We start from the raw sequence: 23196 nt of genomic DNA on the forward strand, positions 1-23196 counted from the left end.
AGACGACACTGAGAAAGATAGGGGCTTATTGTGTTGCCTCCCAACGTATTCACCTTTAGGTGATGTCAACAATAATAGCCCATGCTAACGAACATCCAATTGGATATATATATATATATATATATATATATATATATATATATATATCACAACCTTCCAAACGCGAGGAGCTTGCCAAAGGATAAAATAAAAAAGGGAAAGGTGAAGGTGAAGATCACCTTGACTCAAGCACAAAATAAAAGCATAAACTAAGAACATGAAGTAAAAGATAGGCCCTTCGCAGAGGGAAGCAGAGGTTGTCATGCGCTTTTAGGGTTGGATACACAAAATCTTAGTACGAAAGAACGTCACTTTATATGTCACTTGTGTATGGACCTTTATTATCCAGTCCGTCGCTTTTATTGCTTCCATAACAAGATCATATAAAGCTTATTTTCTCCGCACTAATAAGTCATGCATATTTAGGGAGCAATTTTTATTGCTTGCACCGATGACAACTTACTTGAAGGATCTTACTCAATCCATAGGTAGATATGGTGGACTCTCATGGCAAAACTGGGTTTAAGGGTATTTGGAAGCACAAGTAGTATCTCTACTTAGTGCTAGGAATTTGGCTAGCATGAGGGGGAAAGGCAAGCTCAACATGTTTGGAAGGTCAATGACAACATACTTTAACTGAGATGTGAGAAAACATAAACCATTACATTGACTTCCTTGTCCATCGTCAACTCTTTTAGCATGTCATACTTAATGAGTGCTCACAATCATAAAAGATGTCCAAGATAGTGTATTTATATGTGAACCTCTCTTCCCTTATTACTTCCTATTAATTGCAACGATGACCAAAACTACGTTTATCAACTCTCAACAACCTTCATGCCTCATACTTTCTATGTGTGAAGTTATTACTATCCATAAGATCAATATGAATTCTTTTATTCTTTTTATTCTTTCTATTTTTGTCAATATCATAGCAACATAGCAAAGCCCTTGACTCAACACTAATCTTTGTTATAGATAGCTCGTGAACTCGATTACAAAAAAAATCATAAAGCAAAACTCAAACTACTTGATATCAAAACTTCAATCTACTAGATCAAGATACTACTAAAAGGATCGAACTAAATAAAGCGGTAAAGATAGGAGTGTGATGGTGATACGATACTGGGGCACCTCCCCCAAGCTTGGCAGTTGCCAAGGGGAGTGCCCATACCCATTGTGATTATGTCCTCGGAGATGATTGAGGTGGTGATGATGAGGGTGGATAATCACACATCGAGCGTAAAAGCCCCTCCAGCTTACGGATAAGGCCCTTGAGTCCGGCGATATGATCCTTCAACAGAATATTCTCCTGCGTAAGATACTTGTTCTGTATGCGAGCTAACTCAATCATCTTAAAAGCTTCGATCTCTGTTGGAGTGAAAAGGTTAGGTAAAGGTTGAGGGATGTCTTCTTCTTTCACTGCCGAAGCTTGAACCTCCATGGCCTACTTGATCCCTTCATCCTTGTTGATCTCTCCTAGTTCTTCTCTTTTCAGCTCTATCTGCAATAGCCAAGCATCCTTGTCTTCGTTGTTGGAGGAGGGTGCAGTCATGGTGCTCTAGATCTGCAACGGAAACATCTCGAAACGAAAATAGAGGATAATTGCGTGATACGGTGGTCAAAACCTCTGGGAGTATATATAATGATTTTTTACCGACCAAAATACGTAACGTGCAAGAAAACGGAGTCCGGGAGGCACACGAGGTGTCCACGAGACAGGGGGACGCGCCCAGTAGGGGGGGGGGGCCTCCACTCTCGTGGGAGCCTTGTGTCCCTTTCGGACTACTTCTTTCTTCCCAAAATTCTTAAATATTCCAAAACTGATAAAAATCGTCATTGGAGTTGTTTTGGAGTCGGTTTACTTACCGTACCACATACCTATACCTTTTCGGAGTCTGAAACATTCTGGAAAGTGTCCCTTATGTATTCCTCAAGGGTTACGGTTCCAATAATATTAGTTTCAACATTAATAGGATTACCTGAAATATAATGTTTAATTCTTTGACCGTTTACCACCCTCGGACTTGTGCCTTCGAAGTTGTTGATTTTATGGCACCAGAATGATAGACCTCCTCAATAATGTAAGGGCCTTCCCATTTTGAGAGAAAGTTTCCTGCAAAAAATCTTAAGCGAGAGTTGAATAATAATACATAGTCTCCTACGTTAAACTCACGCTTTTGTATCCTCTTATCATGCCAGCGTTTGACTTTTTATTTGAATAGCTTGGCATTCTCATAGGCTTGAGCTCTCCATTCATCAAGTGAGCTAATATCAAACAACCTCTTCTCACCGGCAAGTTTGAAGTCATAATTGAGCTCTTTAATAGCCCAATATGCTTTATGTTCAAGTTCAAGAGGTAAATGACATGCTTTTCCATAAACCATCTTATACGGAGACATACCCATAGGATTTTTGTATGCAGTTCTATAGGCCCATAATGCATCATCAAGTTTTTTGGACCAATTCTTTCTAGATCTATTCACAGTCTTTTGCAAAATTAATTTGAGCTCTCTATTGCTCAACTCTACTTGACCACTGGACTGCGGATGATAAGGAGATGCGATTCTATGATTGACATCATACTTAGCAAGCATCTTACGGAAAGCACCATGAATAAAATGTGAACCACCATCAGACATAAGATATTTAGGGACTCCAAACCTCGGAAAAATAACTTCTTTAAGCATTTTAATAGAAGTGTTATGATCAGCACTACTAGTTGGAATAGCTTCTACCCACTTAGTAACGTAATCAACAACAACTAAAATATGAGTATAACCATTAGAGGCAGCAAAAGGTCCCATATAATCAAAGCCCCAAACATCGAACGGTTCAATAACAAGAGAGTAATTCATAGGCATTTCTTGACGTCTACTAATGTTACCTACTCTTTGGCATTCATCACAAGATAAGACAAACTTACGAGCATCTTTGAAGAGAGTAGGCCAATAAAAACCAGATTGTAGTACCTTGTGTGCAGTTCTATCTCCAGCGTGGTGTCCTCCATAGGATTCAGAGTGACAGTTATGTAGGATATGTTCCTGTTCATACTCGGGCACACAACGTCTAATAACACCATCTACTCCTTTATAAAGGTGTGGGTCATCCCAGAAGTAATGTCTTAAATCATAAAAGAACTTTTTCTTTTGCTGGTATGTGAAACTAGGCGGTATAAATTTAGCAACAATGTAATTAGCATAATTAGCATACCAAGGAGCAGTACGAGAAGCATTGACGACCGCTAATTGTTCATCAGGAAAGCTATCATTAATAGGCAGTGGGTCATCAAGAACATTCTCTAACCTAGACAAGTTATCTGCAATGGGGTTCTCAGCTCTCTTTCTATCAATAATATGCAAATCAAATTCTTGGAGCAAGAGAACCCATCTAATGAGTCTAGGCTTAGCATCTTTCTTTTCCATAAGATATTTAATAGCAGCATGATTAGTGTGAATAGTAACTTTGGAATCAACAATATAAGGTCTAAACTTATCACATGCAAACACAACTGCTAAGAACTCTTTTTCAGTAGTAGCATAATTTCTCTGGGCAGTATCAAGAGTCTTACTAGCATACTAGATAACATTCAATTTCTTATCGACTCTTTGCCCTAGAACAGCACCTACAACATAATCACTAGCATCGCACATAATTTCAAAAGGTAAATTCCAATCAGGTGGCTGGACAATAGGTGCAGTGATCAAAGCTTTCTTAAGTATTTCAAATGCTTCTACGCAATCATCATCAAAGACAAAAGGAATATCTTTTTGCAATAAATTAGTCAGAGGCCTAGAGATTTTAGAAAAGTCCTTAATGAACCTCCTATAAAAACCGGCGTGACCAAAGAAACTTCTTATACCTTTTATGTCCTTGGGACATGGCATCTTTTCAATAGCATCAACTTTGGCTTTATCAACTTCAATACCTCTCTCGGAGATCTTATGCCCCAAGACAATGCCTTCATTAACCATAAAGTGACACTTTTTCCAATTCAGGATGAGACTAGTGTCTTCGCATCTCTGCAAAACTCGATCAAGGTTGCTCAAACAATCATCAAAAGAGGATCCATAGACGGAGAAGTCATCCATGAATACCTCACAAATCTTTTCACAAAAATCAGAGAATATAGCCATCATACATCTTTGAAAGGTAGCAGGTGCATTACATAAACCAAAAGGCATAAGTCTATAAGCAAAAGTACCAAAAGGGCAAGTAAAAGTAGTTTTAGATTGATCCTTCGCTGACACAGGTATCTGAGAGAAACTAGAATAACCATCTAGAAAGCAGAAATGTGTGTGTTTGGATAGTCTTTCTAACATTTGATCAATAAAAGGTAAAGGGTAATGATCTTTCTTAGTAGCTTTATTTAACTTACAGAAATCAATTACCATCCTATAACCTGTAATAATTATTTGCGGGATCAATTCATATTTATCATTAGGAACAACGGTAATACCTCCCTTTTAGGAACGCAATGGACAGGGCTTACCCATTCACTATCAGCAACAGGATAAATAATACCTGCCTCAAGGAGCTTTAATATCTCCTTTCTTACCACTTCCTTCATCTTGGGATTTAATCGTCTTTGAGGATCTCTAACTGGTTTGGCATCGTCCTCCAATGTAATTTTGTGTTGACATAACGTGGGACTAACGCCCTTAAGATCATCTAGAGTATATCCAATAGCTGCTCGGTGCTTCTTCATAGTTTTCAATAATCTTTCTTCTTCTTTCTCTAAAAGGTTAGCACTAATAATAACAGGATATATTTCTTTTTCATCAAGATAAGCATACTTAAGATTGTCAGGTAAAGGTTTGAGTTCAAACACGGGATCACCCTTGGGTGGAGGGGGGTCCCCAAGAATTTCAACGGGAAGGTTATGTTTTAGCATAGGTTCCTATTTAAGGAACACTTCATCTATTTCCTCTCTTTCCTTCATAAACATATTGTTTTCATGGTCTAGCAAGTATTGTTCTAACGGATCAGTTGGACGAACAGCAATGGAAGCAAGACCAATAATTTCATCCTTACTAGGTGGTTCCCTCTCACGAGGTTGTCTACTAAACTTAGCGAAATTAAACTCATGAGACATACCATCTATGCCAACAGTGACAATATTCCTTTCACAATTAATCTTAGCACTAGCCATATTCAAGAAGGGTCTACCGAAAATAATGGGAAAAAAATCATCTTGTGGGGAACCAAGAACAAGGAAATCAGCAGGGTATTTAACCTTCCCACACAAAACTTCAACATCTCTAACAATCCCAATAGGTTTAATGGTATCCCTATTAGCAAGCTTAATAGTAACATCAATGTCCTCTAATTCAACGGGTGCAATGTCGTGCATAATTTCTTTATATAGATCATAAGGTATGGCGCTAGCACTAGCACCCATATCACATAAGCCATGATAACAATGATCTCCTATTTTAACAGAAATAATAGGCATGCCTATGACAAGTCTACGTGTCTTAGTATCTGGCCTAGCAATATTAGCAGTCTCACCACAGAAATAAATAACATGCCCATCTAAATCACCATCCAAGAGATCTTTAACCATAGCAATACTAGGTTCAACATTAATTTGCTCAGGAGGTGTATAAGTCCTAGTATTACTCTTACAAACAACAGTTGAAACTTTAGCATGATCCTTTATCCTAACAGGAAAAGGAGGTTTTTCAACATAAGCAGTAGGAACAATAGGATCACTATAGGTAATAGTCTTTTCTTCGACTGTAATAGGTGCAACTACTTTCACTTCAATAGGAGGATTATATTTAAGGGATAATTAGATTTATGCCCCTAGTTGTGTCCCACTCGTATGTTTTACCCCTAATTCCCAAAAGTCACCGGTTCTGTCCAAGTCACTTTGCTCCTCTTATGCTTTTGCCCTTTGACCGTTTGACCATCAGTTTGAAAACTTCATAACTAATTCATAATAAATCAGAAAAATGCAAATAAGATACCAAAATGTTCAAAAATACATCACTTATATGTTAGTATCATTTGCATTCATGAAAAAACTGTTGGAAAGTGCCAGTCCGAGTTTTAGCTCTTATGCTACCACCATGAATAGTAAAATCTAAAAAAGTTCAAAAAATTCAAAAAAAATTGGTGGCAAAGAATGGCAAATGTTTTAAGTGCCTGCCAAGTTTCATCAGGGAATAACATTCGTGGGTGTCGTGGCAAAAAAAACAATCAGCACTCCAAAATAGATTATTTTTTTGCCACGACTTCCACCAATGTTGTTCCCTAATGAAACTTGGCAAGCACTTAGAACATTTGTCGTTATTTGCCACCATATTTTTTTTGAATTTTTTTAGAGTTTATTATTCATGATGGTACCAAAAGAGCTAAAACTCGGATGTGCACTTTCCAACACTTTTTCATGAATGCAAATGACACTGACATATAGGTGATGTTTTTCTGAACATTTTGGTATCTTATTTGCATTTTTATGATTTAGTATGAATTAGTTATGAAGTTTTCAAACTGACGGTCAAACGGTCAAAGGGCAAAAGCATAAGAGGAGCAAAGTGACTTGGACAGAACCGGTGACTTTTGGGAATTAGTGGTAAAATAGACGAGTGGGACACAACTAGGGGCATAAATCTAATTATCCCTATATTTAAACCACTTCTCTTTAGGGAGATCAACGTGAGTAGCAAAAGATTCACAGAAAGTAACTACTATCTCAGAGTCAAGTCCATACTTAGCGCTAAATCCACGAAAAGCATCGGTATCCATAAAAGATTTAACACAATCGAACTTAGGTGTCATACCTAACTCCTTACCATCGTCGGAACCCCAATCTTCAGAGTTGCGTTTAATTCTTTCCAATAAGTCCCATTTGAAATCAATAGTCTTCAGCATATAAGAACCAACACAGGAAGTATCGAGTAGGTTGCGATTATCAAGAGAAAGCCGAGCATAAAAGTTCTGAATGATCATTTCCCGAGAGAGCTCATGATTGGGGCATGAATATAACATTGACTTAAGCCTCCCCCAAGCTTGAGCGATGATTTCTCCTTCGCGAGGCCAGAAATTATATATGTAATTACGATCACGATGAACAAGATGCATAGGATAGAACTTCTGGTGAAATTCCAACTTCAATCGCTTATAATTCCAAGATCCCGTATCATCACATAGCCTAAACCATGTCAATGCATATCCCTTCAAAGATAAAGGGAAGACCTTCCTTTTGACAACATCATCGGGAATACCTGCAAGCTTAAATAATCCACAAACTTCATCCACAAAGATAAGGTGTAAATCGGGATGCAATGCTCCGTCTCCTGCAAATGGATTAGCTAGTAGTTTCTCTATCATACCCGAAGGAATCTCAAAGTAAATATTTTCATAAAGTTCAGTAGGTTGAGGAGCAACTCTTTGCTCTTCTGGTTGGGGTGAAGATACCCCAAACAAGCCCCTCAAAGGATTAGTTTCCATAGTGACAAGTAACAGAAAATTTCAGCACACTATAAAAATGTTTCCTTACCAAGTTGCACTCACCAAAAGAGCTACACTCCTCGGCAACGGCGCTAGAAAAGAGTCTTGATGAGTAAGAGTGTCAAACCCAACGAGGAGCAAAAGGAAATGATAAGCGGTTTTCAGTAAGGTTTTCTCTGCAAGCACTGAAATTGTAGGTGATAGATAGTTTTGTGATAAGATAAACAGTAACGAGTAATAAGTAAATAAAATAAGTAAAGTGCAGCAAGGTGGCCCAATCCTTTATGTAGCAAAGGATAAGCCTGGAAAAATTCTAATAATGAGGAAGGAGCTCCCGAGGACACATGGGAATTATCATCAAGCTAGTTTTCATCACGTTCATATGATTCGCGTTCAGTACTTTGATAATTTGATATGTGGGTGGACCGGTACTTGGGTACTGCCCTTACTTGGACAAGCATCCCACTTATGATTAACCCCTATTGCAAGCATCCGCAACTACAAAAGAAGTATTAAGGTAAACCTAACCACAACATTAAACATATGGATCCATATCAGCCCCTAATGAAGCAACGCATAAACTAGGGTTTAAGCTTCTGTCACTCTAGCAACCCATCATCTACTTATTACTTCCCTATGCCCTCCTCTAGGCCCAATAATGGTGAAGTGTCATGTAGTCGATGTTCACATGACACCACTAGAGGAGAAGACAACATACATCTCATCAAAATATCGAACGAATACCAAATTCACATGACTACTAATAGCAAGACTTCACCCATGTCCTCAGGAACAAACGTAACTACTCACAAAGCATATTCATGTTCATAATCAGAGGAGTAATAATATGCATAAAGGATCTGAAGATATGATCTTCCACCAAGTAAACCAATTAGAATCAACTACAAGGAGTAATCAACACTACTAGCAACCCACAAGTACCAATTTGTGGTTTTGATACAAGATTGGATACAAGAGATGAACTAGGGTTTTGAGAGGAGATGGTGCTAGTGAAGATGTTGATGGATATTGACCCTCTCCCGATGAGAGGATCGTTGGTGATGACATTGGTGATGATTTCCCCCTCCCGGAGGGAAGTGTCCCCAGCAGAACAGCTCCGCCAGAGCCCTAGATTGGTTCCGTCAAGGTTCCGCCTCGTGGCGGCGGAGTTTCGTCCCGTAAGCTTGCCCATGATTTTTCCAGGGTAAAAGCGATGATATAGCAGAAGATGGACACCGAAGGCCCACCAGGGGGCCCAGGAGATAGGGGGGCACCCTATAGGGGGGCGCCCCTGTCTCCTGGATAGGGTGTGGGCCCCCTGGTGTATTTCTTTCGCTCAGAAATTCTTATTAATTCCAAAAAGTTGTTTCGTGGAGTTTTAGGACCTTTGGGGTTGTGCAGAATAGGTTTCCAACGTTTGCTCCTTTTCCAGCCAGAATTCCAGCTGCCGACATTCCCCCTCTTCATGGTAAACCTTGTAAAATAAAAGAGAATAGCCATAAGTATTGAGATATAATGTGTAATAACAGCCCATAATGCAATAAATATTGATACAAAAGCATGATGCAAAATAGACGTATCATGCTCCTACCCTACCGCCAGGGTCCTCGGCGGTAGGGTAGCTAACCATACCGTAAAAAATGCATGAATTCTTGCCTCAGAACACTCCACATGGGTTAGCTGCCCTACCGCCAGGGTCCTCGGCGGTAGGCCCACCCGCCAACGACCTTGGCGGTACGGTGGCCAACCCTACCGAAAAATACATGAATCATCGCCTCGGAACGGTCTTCATGGGTTAGGTACCCTATCGCCGGGGTCCTTGGCGGTAGGTTAGCTACCCTACCGGAAAAATACACAAATTCCCGTGTCAGCACGCTAACACTGGAGTGCTCCTACCCTACCGCCGGGGTACTCGGGGGTAGGCTAGCTAACCCTACCGCCTGTGTCCTTGGCAGTAGGAGGAGAAAACAAAGGATACTCTGTTTTTTCTTGTTGTTAACATCATGCACAACACAAATTATGACATATAACTAAGAGAATTGAATACATAGTTCATGACAAACTTAGGCATACGACATAGTTCATGACAAAGTTCGCAAATTAAATGCATAGTCATGACAAAGCTTCAGAAATGAAAGACATAGTTCATGACAAAGTTCACAAATGAAAGACATAGTTCATAGTTCATGACAAAGTTTGCAAATGAAAGACATGGTTCTCAAATAGCCGCGATAGAGAAGGCCTTATTAGGTCACACGAGGTCATTTCCCTTTCTTGTCATGTGCCTCATCCTCCTCTTGGGCATCGTGAGCCCTTGCAAGCTTTCTTGCCATCTCCTCTTCACGAGCAACCTTCTCTTTGCGGCCCTCTCCTCCTCGCTCTTCTTCCGCTCCATCTTCTGCTTCTCACGACGCTCTTCATCCTTGGCTCTTTGGAATGCTTCTTCAAACAATTATTGCCTCCTAAGATAATCTCGATGTTGATCCTTTTGAACTTCTTCTCGCACATCTTGGTCTATCCAAAATAGGTGATTCCAACCAACCAAAAGAAGGAGAGTGGGAGAGGTACCTTGGGTGATGCAAATGCTTCGGATCCACTGGACAAATCTCTAGCAATGAAGATGAATTTAGTGGGTGCTTTGGTGGGGAAGAGGAGGGGGAGAAGATGAGCTCGGGGGAAAAAGGAGATTGGGAGTGAATGGGTGGGTGGGGGGCCACCCATTCACCCCAACACCTTGTCCACTACACAGATCTACCGCCGGGGTGCTTGACGATAGGCTCGATCACCCTACCACCTGGGTCCTTGGCGGTACGCCCCTTTGCCACGTCAGCTGGTGTTAATCGCCGTCAAGGGCCTGCCGTCACGCTACCGCCTGGGGTGTGGCGGTAGGATGTGATACCCTACCGCCAGATCGGGAAACGGTAAGAAAAAAGGTCAAATCTTGATATATATATATATATATTTTGCAACAAGGATCAGATCAGGCTAAAAGTTTGGCAAAAAGTCAGGACACCAAATTTGACCACCACCGAACCAAGCAAGTGGCAGTGACTCACACGGAGAAGGCCCCCGGCGGAGACATGGCGACGTACATACTCCCTCCGTTTCAGTTTACAAGTCCTATGCGTATACCGAGGTTATCAATTTTATCACTCTAATATAAACTATATAACACAAAAATTATACCTTTTGAAAATAGAACATCTAAAGTTTATTTTGATATATTTTTTGTAATATATGACTTGTATTAGGTTGGTTAAATTGACGATTTAGAGGTATACGCACGGCCTGTAAACTGAGAGAGAGGGAGTACATGAGAATGGCATTTGCGAGCGCACTTTAGTTACTCCTTGGATCAACACGTCACTGCTTACGATTCAGATGCCTACAAATGCACAACGCAAGCCTGCCGGGCAGGAGCAGCTAGCGAAGTGCAGTGACACACTGCAGCGTGCGTTGCATGTCAGGTCGACGTGGTCTCGCGCTAGCCCCGCGTCGGTCGCCCGAGGCTCTGAACTCGTGGCATAGATGCCTTGGACGCATCGCTGTTCGTGTCATCATCAGCCACTATTCGATTTGAATTTGATCGGCCACTCCCACTAGTCAGCACTGATGATTTTGCGCCACGAGTTCGGTATCTTGCGCTCCTCCATGCCCGAAAGGAGCAAGGAGGCGGGGATTCAGGGAAAGTGCACTTTGCTGGACGATGCAGACAAAATGGTTTCTCCACTTCCCTTCGTCGGCCGGCCTGGAGGAGGATACTGCCAACCGATCGAATCCGGCAAAACAAAGCGGCGCATGCGACGGAGACAGAGTAGGTGAACCATGCGTTTCATCGGGGCCGGCGTAATGCTAATGCATATACACAAAGCACTACCGCACCCAGGTCAGAAAAAAAAAAGCACGCGACTGCACCACGTAATTTTATACACAAAGCACGACCGCACCCAGGTCAAAAATTAAAAGCACGTTTCATCGGGGGCCGGCGTATGAACAAACAAACAGTGGCGAACGAATATGTTGTGGGATGATTAGGAAGACTGTGGCATGCTCAGTCATTAGGGTGTAAGTTCCAGTGCTTGCATTATTTATAAATTTATTTTAGAATTTTATCGATGTGCGTTTAGTGAAAAGAGATGTTCACGTCGACTATGAAGACGTATGTGACGACTTTGTCAATCTTAAAATGATGTGCCGGCTCAGGCTCTCGAAAGTGCTTATATGAATAAAGTGTACGTGCATGTGTTCGTAGGGATGAGTGTATGTCCGTGACTTTACAGTGTTAAAAAACCGTGTGCTTGAGACGATGGACAATAAGCGGAAGCATTGTGAACGTGCGACTGCGTGGAGGTCTGTGAAGCACATACGCCGTGCCGCTGCGGCTGTGAAAGAGCGATGGCACCGACCGACGCACGGTGTGTTTCTGTTTCTGGTTCTGGTGCTAGAAAACTCGGCAGCTGGCTCATCCCGCCACTTGGCGCGCGCAGCACTAGCCTAGTCATAACTGCCACCACCACGAACGAAGCCCCGGGACGAACCACACAGCTGTGGCCGTGCCGAGACAGCCCACACCCGCTGCCTACAAAGTGAGTATAAACTCGCCGCGCACCACCCGTTGCTCGCCGTCCCCGTCCCCTTCCTTCGACTTCGAGCGTCCTCTGCGACACTGCAGTGACTGCCTCCGTGTGCGGGTAGTGTCTGAGAGCGGGGATGGCGACGCACTTCGTGCTCAACACCGGCGCTAAGATCCCCTCCGTGGGGCTCGGCACCTGGCAGTCCGACCCCGGCGTCGTCGGCGAGGCCGTCTACGCCGCCGTCAAGGTCACCCCCTCTCTCTCTCCCTCACCACAATGCCCCCCCTTTCCTCTTTCCCTCTGCCTGATTTCATTTTGTCTTGGATTGAAAATCGTGCGTGCAGGCCGGGTACCGCCACATCGACTGCGCCAGGGCCTACAACAACGAGAAGGAGGTAACCCGGTCTCTCCAAACATTTGGATCCATTCCCTCCTGCATTAGCTTCCGTATGATTCTGATATCCGTGCTTAAACTTCCTACTGCTTGTTTCCTGCAACGCACGATCACTGATGAAAGATTCAGTTGTCCAATCTCCATTCATACTCATGGCCATACACAGCTTGCTTTCTGTCCGTCTATTTCACATGCCGGCTTTCACTAGAATATTAGTGGACTGCTTTAGAAAGAGCCCATGACTATCTACCTGCTTTTCCAGACGAAACAAAGAAAGAAAACAAGGGGTTTAGAGTGACCAATTTGGTCAACTTTAGAGTGTGTGTACCAATTGGAGATGCCAATCAAAACTCATGCTTCTAGCATTTGCCCTTCTGACGCCAGTGGATTCTTTATGTCCCAAGTTTTTTTCATCCAAGTTGTGTATAACAAACAACAAACGCCTTTGGATTGTCCAGGTGGGTTTGGCACTGAAGAAGCTATTTGAAGAGGGTGTAGTCAAGCGTGAGGATCTGTTTATCACCTCTAAGCTATGGTAACCCAATTTTTCTTGTGATATAGCATCTCTTTAATACCTCAAGTCCAACTAATTGCTACCAATCGGCATGCTTTTTCAGGTGTGGTCATCATGCCCCAGAAGATGTGCCTGAGGCACTTGGGGATTCCCTCAATGACTTGCAGCTTGACTACTTGGATCTTTACCTTGTAAGTTGTATGGATCTTCCCGTTAAAGAGTTATAGTTCAGTACGTTGCTTGCTCAGTTATGGGTCTCTATCTCCAGTATCTCATGAACCAATTGGCATCAGTCTGCAACAAGTACCTATTTCACATATTCATCTTTTTTTTAGTAAAAGATAAATCAACTGACATTATTGTGAAATACTAATATATTAGCTTCTAACGTTTCTATGAGTAATCAGCTGCCTCTGTTACATGTGCTCCAGTGCTAGTTCATTGCACGATGATCGATGCTTCTATTCCAATATTGTGTTTTTTTTGAGGAATCACCGGGGGGAGAGTTCTCCCACCCGAATATATTGCTCAAAAGCGGCAAAAGCCAAGAGTCATCCCTTAGACTTTTGCTGATCCAGTTTATAAGGAAAACCGGATCAAAAACCTTAACAAGTTGACCTGTTTATGAGGAAAACCGGGTCGAAAACCGTACAAGAACAAAGTTAAAGAGAAGAAATAGACGCCCAGGAGAAGACACCACCTAGCTAACAGACATAAGAACCATCACCAAGAGGGCACAAGTAAATGAGGGGTGCTGTAAAGGGATCACAATACCAAGACTCTACAACTAGCCTAATGCACCGCACCGGCGTGCGCATCGAACCCCACGGCACCACAGAGGAGCATCCACAACCAACGAGTGCCAAAGCTTAACACGAACCTTGACTGGGTGCTCCGCCACGGGAGGTCGAGACGATTAGCAAGTTGGGGAGGCGTCATTGCGTTGTGATGTGAATACTGATTGGATCATTGAAAATGTGCTTTCCTCTTATCACCCATTGGATATGCTGGCAGTTATTTCTTTGTCCTGTTCGACAACTCGGATCAGTAGTATTCAGTTAACCTTATTAAGTCTATCCATTCTGGTATTGACAGACATTGTATTGTGGACTTCTGCTTACTAAGTCTATGGATAATTTTGGGGTTTATTTGTAATACTTCTGTCCAACTTTTGATATAGATGATTGTTTGTTGAAAGGGTTTAATATGTTGTTGAAGAATAATGTCAAATAAAAAACTAATAGCATGTATATTTTTGCAGATCCACTGGCCATTTAAAATCAAGAAGGGAACAAGCATTGGCAACCCTGAAAACTTCTTACCACCTGACATCCCAGCTACATGGGGAGCAATGGAGAAGTTGCATGATGCTGGCAAAGCTCGTGCAATTGGTGTGAGTAATTTCTCATCGAAGAAATTGGGTGACTTGCTTGCTGTAGCCCGCGTACCTCCGGCTGTTGACCAGGTGGAGTGCCATCCTACTTGGCAGCAATCTAAACTCCATAGCTTCTGTCAGTCAACTGGTGTTCACCTCTCTGTAAGTCTACCATCTAACTATATTTTTCTGTCAGTGGCTAGTGTTGCTTGTACATTTATTTTTCAAAGTGGTGCTCGTGATTATGATTCAGCATCTGCATGTTGCAGGCGTACTCACCACTAGGTTCACCTGGCTCAACATGGATGAATGGTAATGTCCTCAAAGAACCCGTCGTCGTCTCAATTGCAGAGAAGCTTGGCAAAACTCCAGCACAAGTGGCGTTGCGCTGGAACATTCAGATGGGTCACAGTGTGCTGCCAAAGAGCGTGAGTGAAGAACGGATAAAGCAGAACCTTGCTGTTTATGGCTGGTCTATTCCAGAAGACTTGCTTGCAAAGTTCTCTGAGATTAAGCAGGTGAGTTATGCAATTTCGGATAGACATTTTTTCAACTACTATTAGCTGTTTTGTGCCTCAGCCGGCGTCTTTTATCATATACGAGCTGCTTAATATGATTTGGAGAAAACTACACTGTTATTTGATACCGAATTTGAAATATATACAGAATACACTGGCTTTCTATTGCCCCGTCGGAAATTTCTTATAGAACTTATAATTAAGTAGCATTTCTGAATTTGTAGGTTTTAAGGTTTATATTTTTGTTTTGGGTAGCTTCAGTGCCAAGATACTCCTACAGAAATGTTATTTTATCCTCGGATCATGCCTGTTAAAAGAAAATTAGAAGCACATGAGCAATAACAAGCAGCAATAATATACTATTCCCTCCGTCCCATAATGTAAGACGTTTTTTGGCACTACACTAGTGCCAAAAAACGTCTTACATTATGGGACGGAGGGAGTAGTTCAGAAGCATAGCGTGAAGGATTCTAGTGAGATGATGCACAGACTTAGGTCTACTCGCCACAAGATATAACCAATGGTTATGTTCCACTCTTTTTATTTTTTGAAAACTCTATTGCTTGTTGTTTCCAATTATTAATGGTCCAATGTCACTTGCATGACATAAGAAACTTGCTTATTCGTTTTTGGACTGAAATGGACTACTAATTCATTCACTGTTAATGGCAGCCCTATTTTTCTTTGTTTCTTTCCTTGTGAAAGGAGTACTGTTCTTTTAAGGGGCCAACACTTCATACCTTTTACTCTAGGAAAACACAGATAGAACAAAACCACCACTGAATTAACTGTCTAGTGGGTACCGCGTGCTGCATTGCTTAATTCACTTCAGCTGTCGTTCACAGATAGAACAAAACTAGCACTGAACTCACTAGTCGCTACTGGGTGCTGCATTGCTTGATGAGGCCAACGTTGGTTCTCACTCTGGCTGTCGATCGAAACAAAACAGCCTCAGGTCCCTGTAGATCCACAAAAAGCGGATATATATCGATAATGTCCTTCTGAGTCCTGATCCCTGACTAGTGATAGCATTGCTAACCGCCAGGGAGCCACAATATGCATTTTCCAGGTGTTTTCGTTCATAGCGCACCGACGTAGGTACAGCGCCCGCAGTTATTTCTGACGCTCCCATCTTTTGTTGTGATCTTCAGGCCAGGCTGCTCATGGGCAACTTCATCGTCAACAAAGACAGCGTTTACAAGACCCACGATGAGCTCTGGGACGGCGAAATCTAGGACAGCTCCCTAGTCCCGTCGTGGTTGGGAGCAGGGCGCCTTGTTAGTGCCAGTTACTTGTTATGTATCGTCGACTATGCGCTTAAGAAATGTATGATTCGGCATCCCCGTGGGAGGCTGGGAACTCTTCGGTAGACTGTGCATGGATTTGCTCCCGTAGGTGATGGAATTTCTGCGAAAACCGCGTCGCGTGTTGCTAATGGAGGCATGAATTTATCAGCTTGTTCCTGTCACTGGGGTTACTTGTTCTGTACTGATTTTTCGTTTGCTGGTGTATTTTGTGTTCCTCCAACGAAGTTGCTTCACATGATAATAAAATTGGGGCCGTTTGTTAACAAGTTTGTTTGCTTGATTTTCTCTTGTGCTAGCAAGTATAGCAAAACCTTTTCCGTCTAAATCCAGTTGCTTTAGCAATGTAGCAAACGTGACCAAACTTGCACGTGATATATCATGTATGGTAGTACCAACATTTCACGTTTTTACCCAAAAAGGCTTTTGTGTGGAACGTGGCTAATCTGCACCCGAGCTCATATGCTCCCGCATGAACAGTAAAATCGAAAAAAATTCAAAAAATTTCAATTTTTTTTGAGAGAAACATTGACAAAAGTTCTAAGTGCCTGCAAAAATTCGTCATGAAATCACATTCCTAGAAGGCGTGGCAAAAAAAAACAAAAATAATACTCTGAAAAAGCTACTTTCAAACGCATTTTGAAGCACTGAATTTGTTTTTTTTTGCCACGCCTTACAGGAATGTGATTTCATGATGAATTTTTACAGGCACTTAGAACTTTTGTCAATGTTTCTCTAAAAAAATATTTGGAATTTTTTGATTTTTTTTCGATTTTACTGTTCATGCGGGAGCATATGAGCTCGGGTGCAGAATGGACTTTTCGTTTTTTTGTGTGCCCCTTCTCTCCCCTCTTGTCTCCCCCGTCTTTCTGTTGTGGACCTCCGTTTGCGGTTGGCTTGTATGGTGGTTGTGCTTTAACAATGGAATAGCGCCATGTGCCGTGCAGAGAAACAGAAAATGCGCCGAGCTGCGAGCTTTCTGTCCTTCGGGAGAGAAAGGTGTCTGCCTATCTCCTTGGGCTTGGCACCGGATTAGTGGCCACTAGCCCACCATTGCTCGCGTTCTTTTTGTTGCTTGGTGAACCGAAACGGCCTTTGAGGACTCCGGCGTCCCCTCGGCCCGTGATCGCATCCTCATCCCCGTCTCGCTCGCGCGGTGGCCGGAGGATGGCCGCCGCCCATTTCACGCTCAACACCGGCGCCCGCGTCCCCTCCGTGGGCCTCGGCACCTACAAGGCCGCCCCGGGGGTCATCGCCGACGTGCTCAGCGCCGCCGTCAAGGTACCAGCCCAGCCCTCTCTCCCCATCCCCTCTTTCCCCAATTCAGGCCTGTGCGTGCTTGTTCTAAGTCTGCTTGCTACGGGCGGCAATGGCAGGCAGGGTACCGGCACATCGACTGCGCGCCGCTCTACCACAACGAGAAGGAGGTTAGTCAGTCAGTCAGTTAACCCTGTAAATGAGCAGTAAATCACATGCTTGCTACTGCCGCGAGCACACGGCCTTGATCTACAAACAGATTAGAGGAGTAACTCGGCGTCTTCCTGTACTAGATTGGTGTTGCTCTGAAGAGGCTCTTCGACGATGGCGTGGTCAGGCGAGAGGACCTCTTCATCACTTCCAAGATATGGTAACATTTCCTTCCACAAGGCTAGCATTTGGTTCGAACTAGTCATTACACTTCCTATCGTAGCAACCAGAGAATCAAAACCCTGCACTTCTTCTGCATTTAAAGAAGTCAGGAACTCTGCAATTCTTCTGCACTTTGAAGAAAACTCTGTACTTCCTCTGTAGGTGCAGCGATCTCGCACCCGAAGACGTTCCGCTCGCAATCGACAGCACGTTGAAAGATCTGCAGCTGGATTATGTGGATCTATACCTAGTAAGCTGGTCACCTTCATCATGATCGAAAGATTGCCATCTCTCTGCTTCAGACAACTGACTCCTCTGGACATCTATGTAGATCCATTGGCCATTCCAGGTGAAGAAAGGCACCGAAATTAGCCCCGAGAACTTTATGCAACCTGACATACCCAAGACCTGGCAAGCCATGGAGCAGCTGTACGATTCAGGCAAGGCTCGCGCCATCGGCGTGAGCAATTTTTCCTCCAAGAAGCTAGGTGATCTGCTTGGCGTTGCCCGGGTCCCTCCGGCCGTTGATCAGATCGAGTGCCACCTTGGCTGGCAACAGGCGAAGCTGAGAGCGTTTTGCCACTCCAATGGGGTTCATCTATCGGTAAGTCTGCTTGTGTGTTTCTGAGCTTACATTGGCATCTACTCCCTCCGCTCGGAATTACTTGTCGTAGAAATGGATGTATCTAAATGTATTTTAGTTCTAGATACATCCATTTCCGAGACAAGTAAAAACTGGAGTGTGGTGATCATATGCTTCTGGTCTGCAGGCGTACGCGCCCTTGGGCAGGATGAAAGACGTATCGAGTAACCCGGTGGTAACATCAGTAGCCGAGAGCCTGGGAAGAACTCCGGCACAGATAGCTTTGCGATGGGGTCTTCAACAGTGTCAGAGTGTACTTCCCAAGAGTGCTAATGAGTCGAGGTTGAAGGAGAACATTGATCTGTTTGACTGGTCTATTCCAGAAGAACTGTGCACCAAGCTTTCTGAAATAAAACAGGCAAGTGTCGAACATCGCATTTGTTTGTCTGGGCCTCCGAGGTGCAGAAAATGTTAAGATTGCTTGCTAAAATGTTGGCATTGGCAAATGCGCATATACGAAACTTCATAACATGAAACTAGTTCTAGTTAACTCATACTCCCTCTGTTTCGAATTACTTGTCGCACGTATGGATGTATCTAGATGTATTTTAGTTCTAGATACATCCATTTCAGCGACGAGTAATTTGGAACGGAGGGAGTAGTAGTCTAAGCAATCTCTCTATAGTATACGCCTGCTTGTGTTTATTATATACATTGTAGAATTGTTTCTGATACAAGTATGTCTTGTTCAATGCTCATGTTGGAACAGGTTAAGCAAATCAGGGGGGATTCTTTTGTGCACCCTCAAAGCATTTACAAAACCTACGAAGAGCTCTTCGACGGAGAAATTTGAAAGGAGACATCAAAATCTGGATGCAACACTAGAGTATTGAACCGAGGAACAAATTTGACAATGCTTTGTGCATGCAGGACCATATTATGTTTTTTATCTACTGTAAGATAATCGCATCGAAGGCTAATAATAATAATAATTTCCTCCGGTGGCTTGGCACGGTACTACTCCCTCCGTTCCTAAATATTTGTCTTTTTAGAGATTCAAATGGACTATCACATACGGATGTATATAGACATATTTTAGAGTGTAGATTCACTTATTTTGCTCCGTATGTAGTCACTTGATGAAATCTCTAGAAAGACAAATATTTAGGAACAGAGGGAGTAGAATGCAAATAGTACGCCTTTATAGTTGCATCCTCCCCTTCACCTCCAAAAGAAAAGGAAAAACATAACAGGGGGTGGTGCCCTGGTGCATCTTACTACTTTCCAAGCATAACTCTGCAATGATACTAACTGTACATCTATAACATGCAACAGATTTTCAACTATACAGGAGCCAAGATACCCACAAAGGAGCTCCCATGGTATGAACCGGAAGAGACGTTTACGGCTTCACTGAAATTTTACCATGCTTCTCGACATTCCTTCCTGGATCTGTTGAAACGACCTTTCAGATTACGTTCTCTGAAGCTGGCATGAATCAAGGTTACTGCAGGGTAGAAACGCAACTTGTTAGGGCAATAGTATTTTACGCAAACGTTCTAAACCTCAAATTAGATGGCCTTACCGAGTACACCAACGTATAGTGCCCACGGAACTATCAGGAAATTGCAGGAGCTCGCCCAGAAAATGCAGCTAACTGCAAACATATTAACTGTTCATTTCTGGTTCTGTTGTAACTGAAACTTCGCAAAATTAAGGTAGAAATGACATCATATGTGTTTCTACCAACCTTCAAAAAGGAACAGGGCAATGACCCACATAGACAGAGGTCGGCCACAAATATGAGTTGATCCCTTTATACTTGGTCGGCCATGAAGGAAAGGGCTGAAATGCCATTGGCAACAATTTAAACAAAGCCTTCCAAGAAACCGAGGAAAGGAATAATAATAAAAACCAGGCAATAAGATAATCACTTTATGTACGGTTTCATCTTGGCAGCTAAATCCGGTGAGAATTTTCTGACAATGCTTATAACTTTGTCGGTGGAAGTAACTGCAAAACTGCAACATCAAACATTATATCGCTATTTCTCTAGCACGTAAAGAACTCACCATAAAGAGGAATAAATGACAACAGTTGGGAGCTACTATAAGAGATACATCATCTGGAATATAAGAGATACTTGGAGACTGAAAAGATGAACAGAACCCGTGCTCATTTTAGTTGGGAGGGACATGTTTTCTCAATGTAGGCATAACATTAGCAGTGAGAATATTTAAACACACCTGTCACTGATAAATGCAATGCTGAGGCCAGTTGCAAAAGCTGTAAGTATGGCAACTGGTTTCTGAAGGAAGCTCATCCCTGCATATTGCGTACACAAGAGAACAGAAATATGAAACCCAAAACATGATGTAACTGATGGAAGCCAAAAATACAGAGGTCCCATTTCATACCTATCAATATGATCAAGATGAAGTAGTTGGTCCCATAGCTGCAAAACATCAAAACAGTTGGAAAGGAACATTAGGATATATGGAACGGCACAATGGCACAAATATATCTACAAACTGGTATTACATTTTAAAAGTACTCCCTCCATCCCATAATATAAGAACGTTTTTTACACTAGTGTAGTGTCAAAAACGCTCTTGTATTACGGGACGGAGGGAGTAAATGGCAGCAAGGCATCCCAGTCTAGCCCATCAAATATTCAAAATCAACGCTCGGTTATTCTGTACTCGAGTCGTTATTAAGTCATGACTCGAGTATTTGCTCAGTAGCCTCGTTCCATATGAACCACTGCGAGGGATTGATTCTGAAGAGAAAAAAAACACTGCAAAGAGTTCATACTTCACGCGTATCGACCCTCCGTCTCCTCGCGAGCCCACAGCCCCTGCCCCGTCCAGCCCAAATCGAAACACCTACCCAACCAATCTACCCCGGTGATCACTCGATTAATGGTAGAGGCCAAGAAACGGGCAGAGAATCGAGCGACGGATCGTACTAGTAGAGGTTGCACTCGAGGCGGCTGATCCACTTGGAGCAAGACCGCGGGGCACTGAAGCGGGAGAAGAACTCGGAGGAGGGGCGCGGCGGCCGCAACCAGACGAACTCCCGCATCGCCTCCACCACGTCATCCGCCGTCACCGGTCTGCCGTCCATCGCCGCCGCTCGCTGCCTTGCCGCTCGCCGCCGGCTACGAAGTCCAGACGCTATCGATCGAGGAGAAGACGGGCGCTTTGGTTCGAATTTGGTGAGCCTCGGTCCGGTTGGAACAAGACTCGTACTGTCTGACTGCACGCAGTTTCGGCCGTCCGATCCATGTACCAACGGCTCCGATCGGTTCTCGGGTTACGCCTGGCACTACCCCGCAGCGTGCAGTTGTACACTGGAAAATTGGAAGGTCACACTTTAGTAATTCATCCTGAACTTGTGATCCACAGTTAAAAAAATGAATTTGTGATCGAGTAGGGCGTTTCGGTGCCCAGGCTCATCTGCACTCGGTGAGAAAAAAATTCATAAAAAATTCAAAAAAATCCAAAAAAAATATGCGGTAGACAATTTGATGCGTGAGGCTCGCTCCAAATTTCAAGTCATTTGAACATCTGAGCAGCTCTCAGTAAAAAAGACAAATCGGGCCAAAACAATACATGAACAGTACACATTTTTATACACCCCCAATTTGTCTTTTTTGCTGAGAGGTCCTCAGATGTCAAATGATTTGAAAATTGGAATGGACCTCACGCTTCAAATTGTCTACGCACAAAAAAAATTTGGAATTTTTTGAATTTTTCTAATATTTTTTTTAATTTTTTTTCATCGGCTAGGGTGCAGAGATAGATTTTCGTTTGTGATCCAGCTAATCTATTGCGTATTTCCATTGGTGATCTATAGTTCAAATAAGGTAATGGGCTCTCAGTGATCTTTTTCTATTTCTGGCGGATCCACTGAGCCATGACACCTCACATATCTAGCGGTGGTCATCTTCACGCTTACATAGTGACATTGAGTTGCACATTGGTGAAGCTCCCCGTGACACGTTGGATTGGAAGATGTGGGTGAGAATTAATTAGGATAATGTCCCAGGCGATGTAGGGTTCAAATCTCCAGCGGCGTTAATATTTGATTTAAATTAAAAATTGCCTGAGGCCACATTTGTTTCGATATCAATTCTGGACCCAGTGTTCGAATTGTTATGATCGATCGACCAAGAACTATCCGGTCCATTTCCTCAAAAAAGAAAAAAGAACTATCCGGTCCATTTGCACCACACCACGCTTTGGTTGACACGTGGTCACATGTTTAAGCTACCATGTTTTAGTTTCTTTGGCCAATTTCTAACATCCGTACACGTAATAAGAACATAGTGCACACTCAAATTCTACCCCCCCCCCCCCTAGAAAATAGGGTTGTACGGTGACGGTGATCTTTCATCTTGTTGCATGTTGGCGATAGTGATAATGTTCTTGTGATTTGTCCCATTCCTCTCTACCAGACTCCCGGGACGCGATTCGCTCCGGCGCGGCTACTCGAAAGCCACGTCAATGTTGGGCACATCCTTTGCCACTTTTGTATGCATATGTGAAGTTGATGAATCATCGCACTGGTCCATGGACTTATTAAAAAACACAAACTAAAATAAAACATCATTATGGTGCGTGTACGAGTGAGCAGCGTGGTGGAAGGTTGCATCGTAAAGATCCACCAAGTTGTGACGTCTCACATATCTAGATCGGGTTGACACCGCCACGAGTGATGTTGAGTTGTACGTTGGCAAAGCTCCCTGTTACACTTGGATTTGAATATGTGGGTGAGAATTATACTGGATATTGTCTGAGGCCATA

General features: G+C 42.9%; 3 protein-coding genes across 3 annotated transcripts; 2 read left to right on the top strand and 1 right to left on the bottom strand.

Moving 5' to 3' along the window:
* The first annotated feature begins 12028 nt into the window (after positions 1-12028).
* LOC119277590 (aldo-keto reductase family 4 member C10-like) lies at positions 12029-16442 on the top strand. The gene is made up of 7 exons (XM_037558876.1): positions 12029-12318; positions 12416-12466; positions 12924-13000; positions 13083-13170; positions 14241-14516; positions 14624-14872; positions 16024-16442. The coding sequence occupies exons 1-7, from the start codon at positions 12208-12210 to the stop codon at positions 16105-16107; spliced, it is 936 nt and encodes a 311-aa protein (XP_037414773.1). The 5' UTR covers positions 12029-12207; the 3' UTR covers positions 16108-16442.
* Positions 16443-17189: 747 nt separating this feature from the next.
* On the top strand, positions 17190-19400 carry LOC119277592 (aldo-keto reductase family 4 member C10-like). The gene is made up of 7 exons (XM_037558878.1): positions 17190-17457; positions 17553-17603; positions 17727-17803; positions 17968-18055; positions 18137-18409; positions 18576-18806; positions 19158-19400. Exons 1-7 carry the CDS (start codon positions 17344-17346, stop codon positions 19239-19241), a joined length of 918 nt encoding a protein of 305 aa, XP_037414775.1. The 5' UTR covers positions 17190-17343; the 3' UTR covers positions 19242-19400.
* Positions 19401-19531: 131 nt separating this feature from the next.
* On the bottom strand, positions 19532-21514 carry LOC119277591 (PRA1 family protein A1-like). Its single transcript, XM_037558877.1, has 7 exons — positions 21357-21514; positions 20806-20843; positions 20635-20713; positions 20323-20409; positions 20139-20233; positions 19974-20045; positions 19532-19895 (listed from the first exon to the last, which is right to left on the bottom strand). Exons 1-7 carry the CDS (start codon positions 21512-21514, stop codon positions 19810-19812), a joined length of 615 nt encoding a protein of 204 aa, XP_037414774.1. The 3' UTR covers positions 19532-19809.
* Positions 21515-23196: the final 1682 nt, after the last annotated feature.

This window comes from Triticum dicoccoides, chromosome 3B (genome assembly GCF_002162155.2).
Source record: "Triticum dicoccoides isolate Atlit2015 ecotype Zavitan chromosome 3B, WEW_v2.0, whole genome shotgun sequence".
Classification (NCBI taxonomy): Eukaryota; Viridiplantae; Streptophyta; class Magnoliopsida; order Poales; family Poaceae; genus Triticum; species Triticum dicoccoides.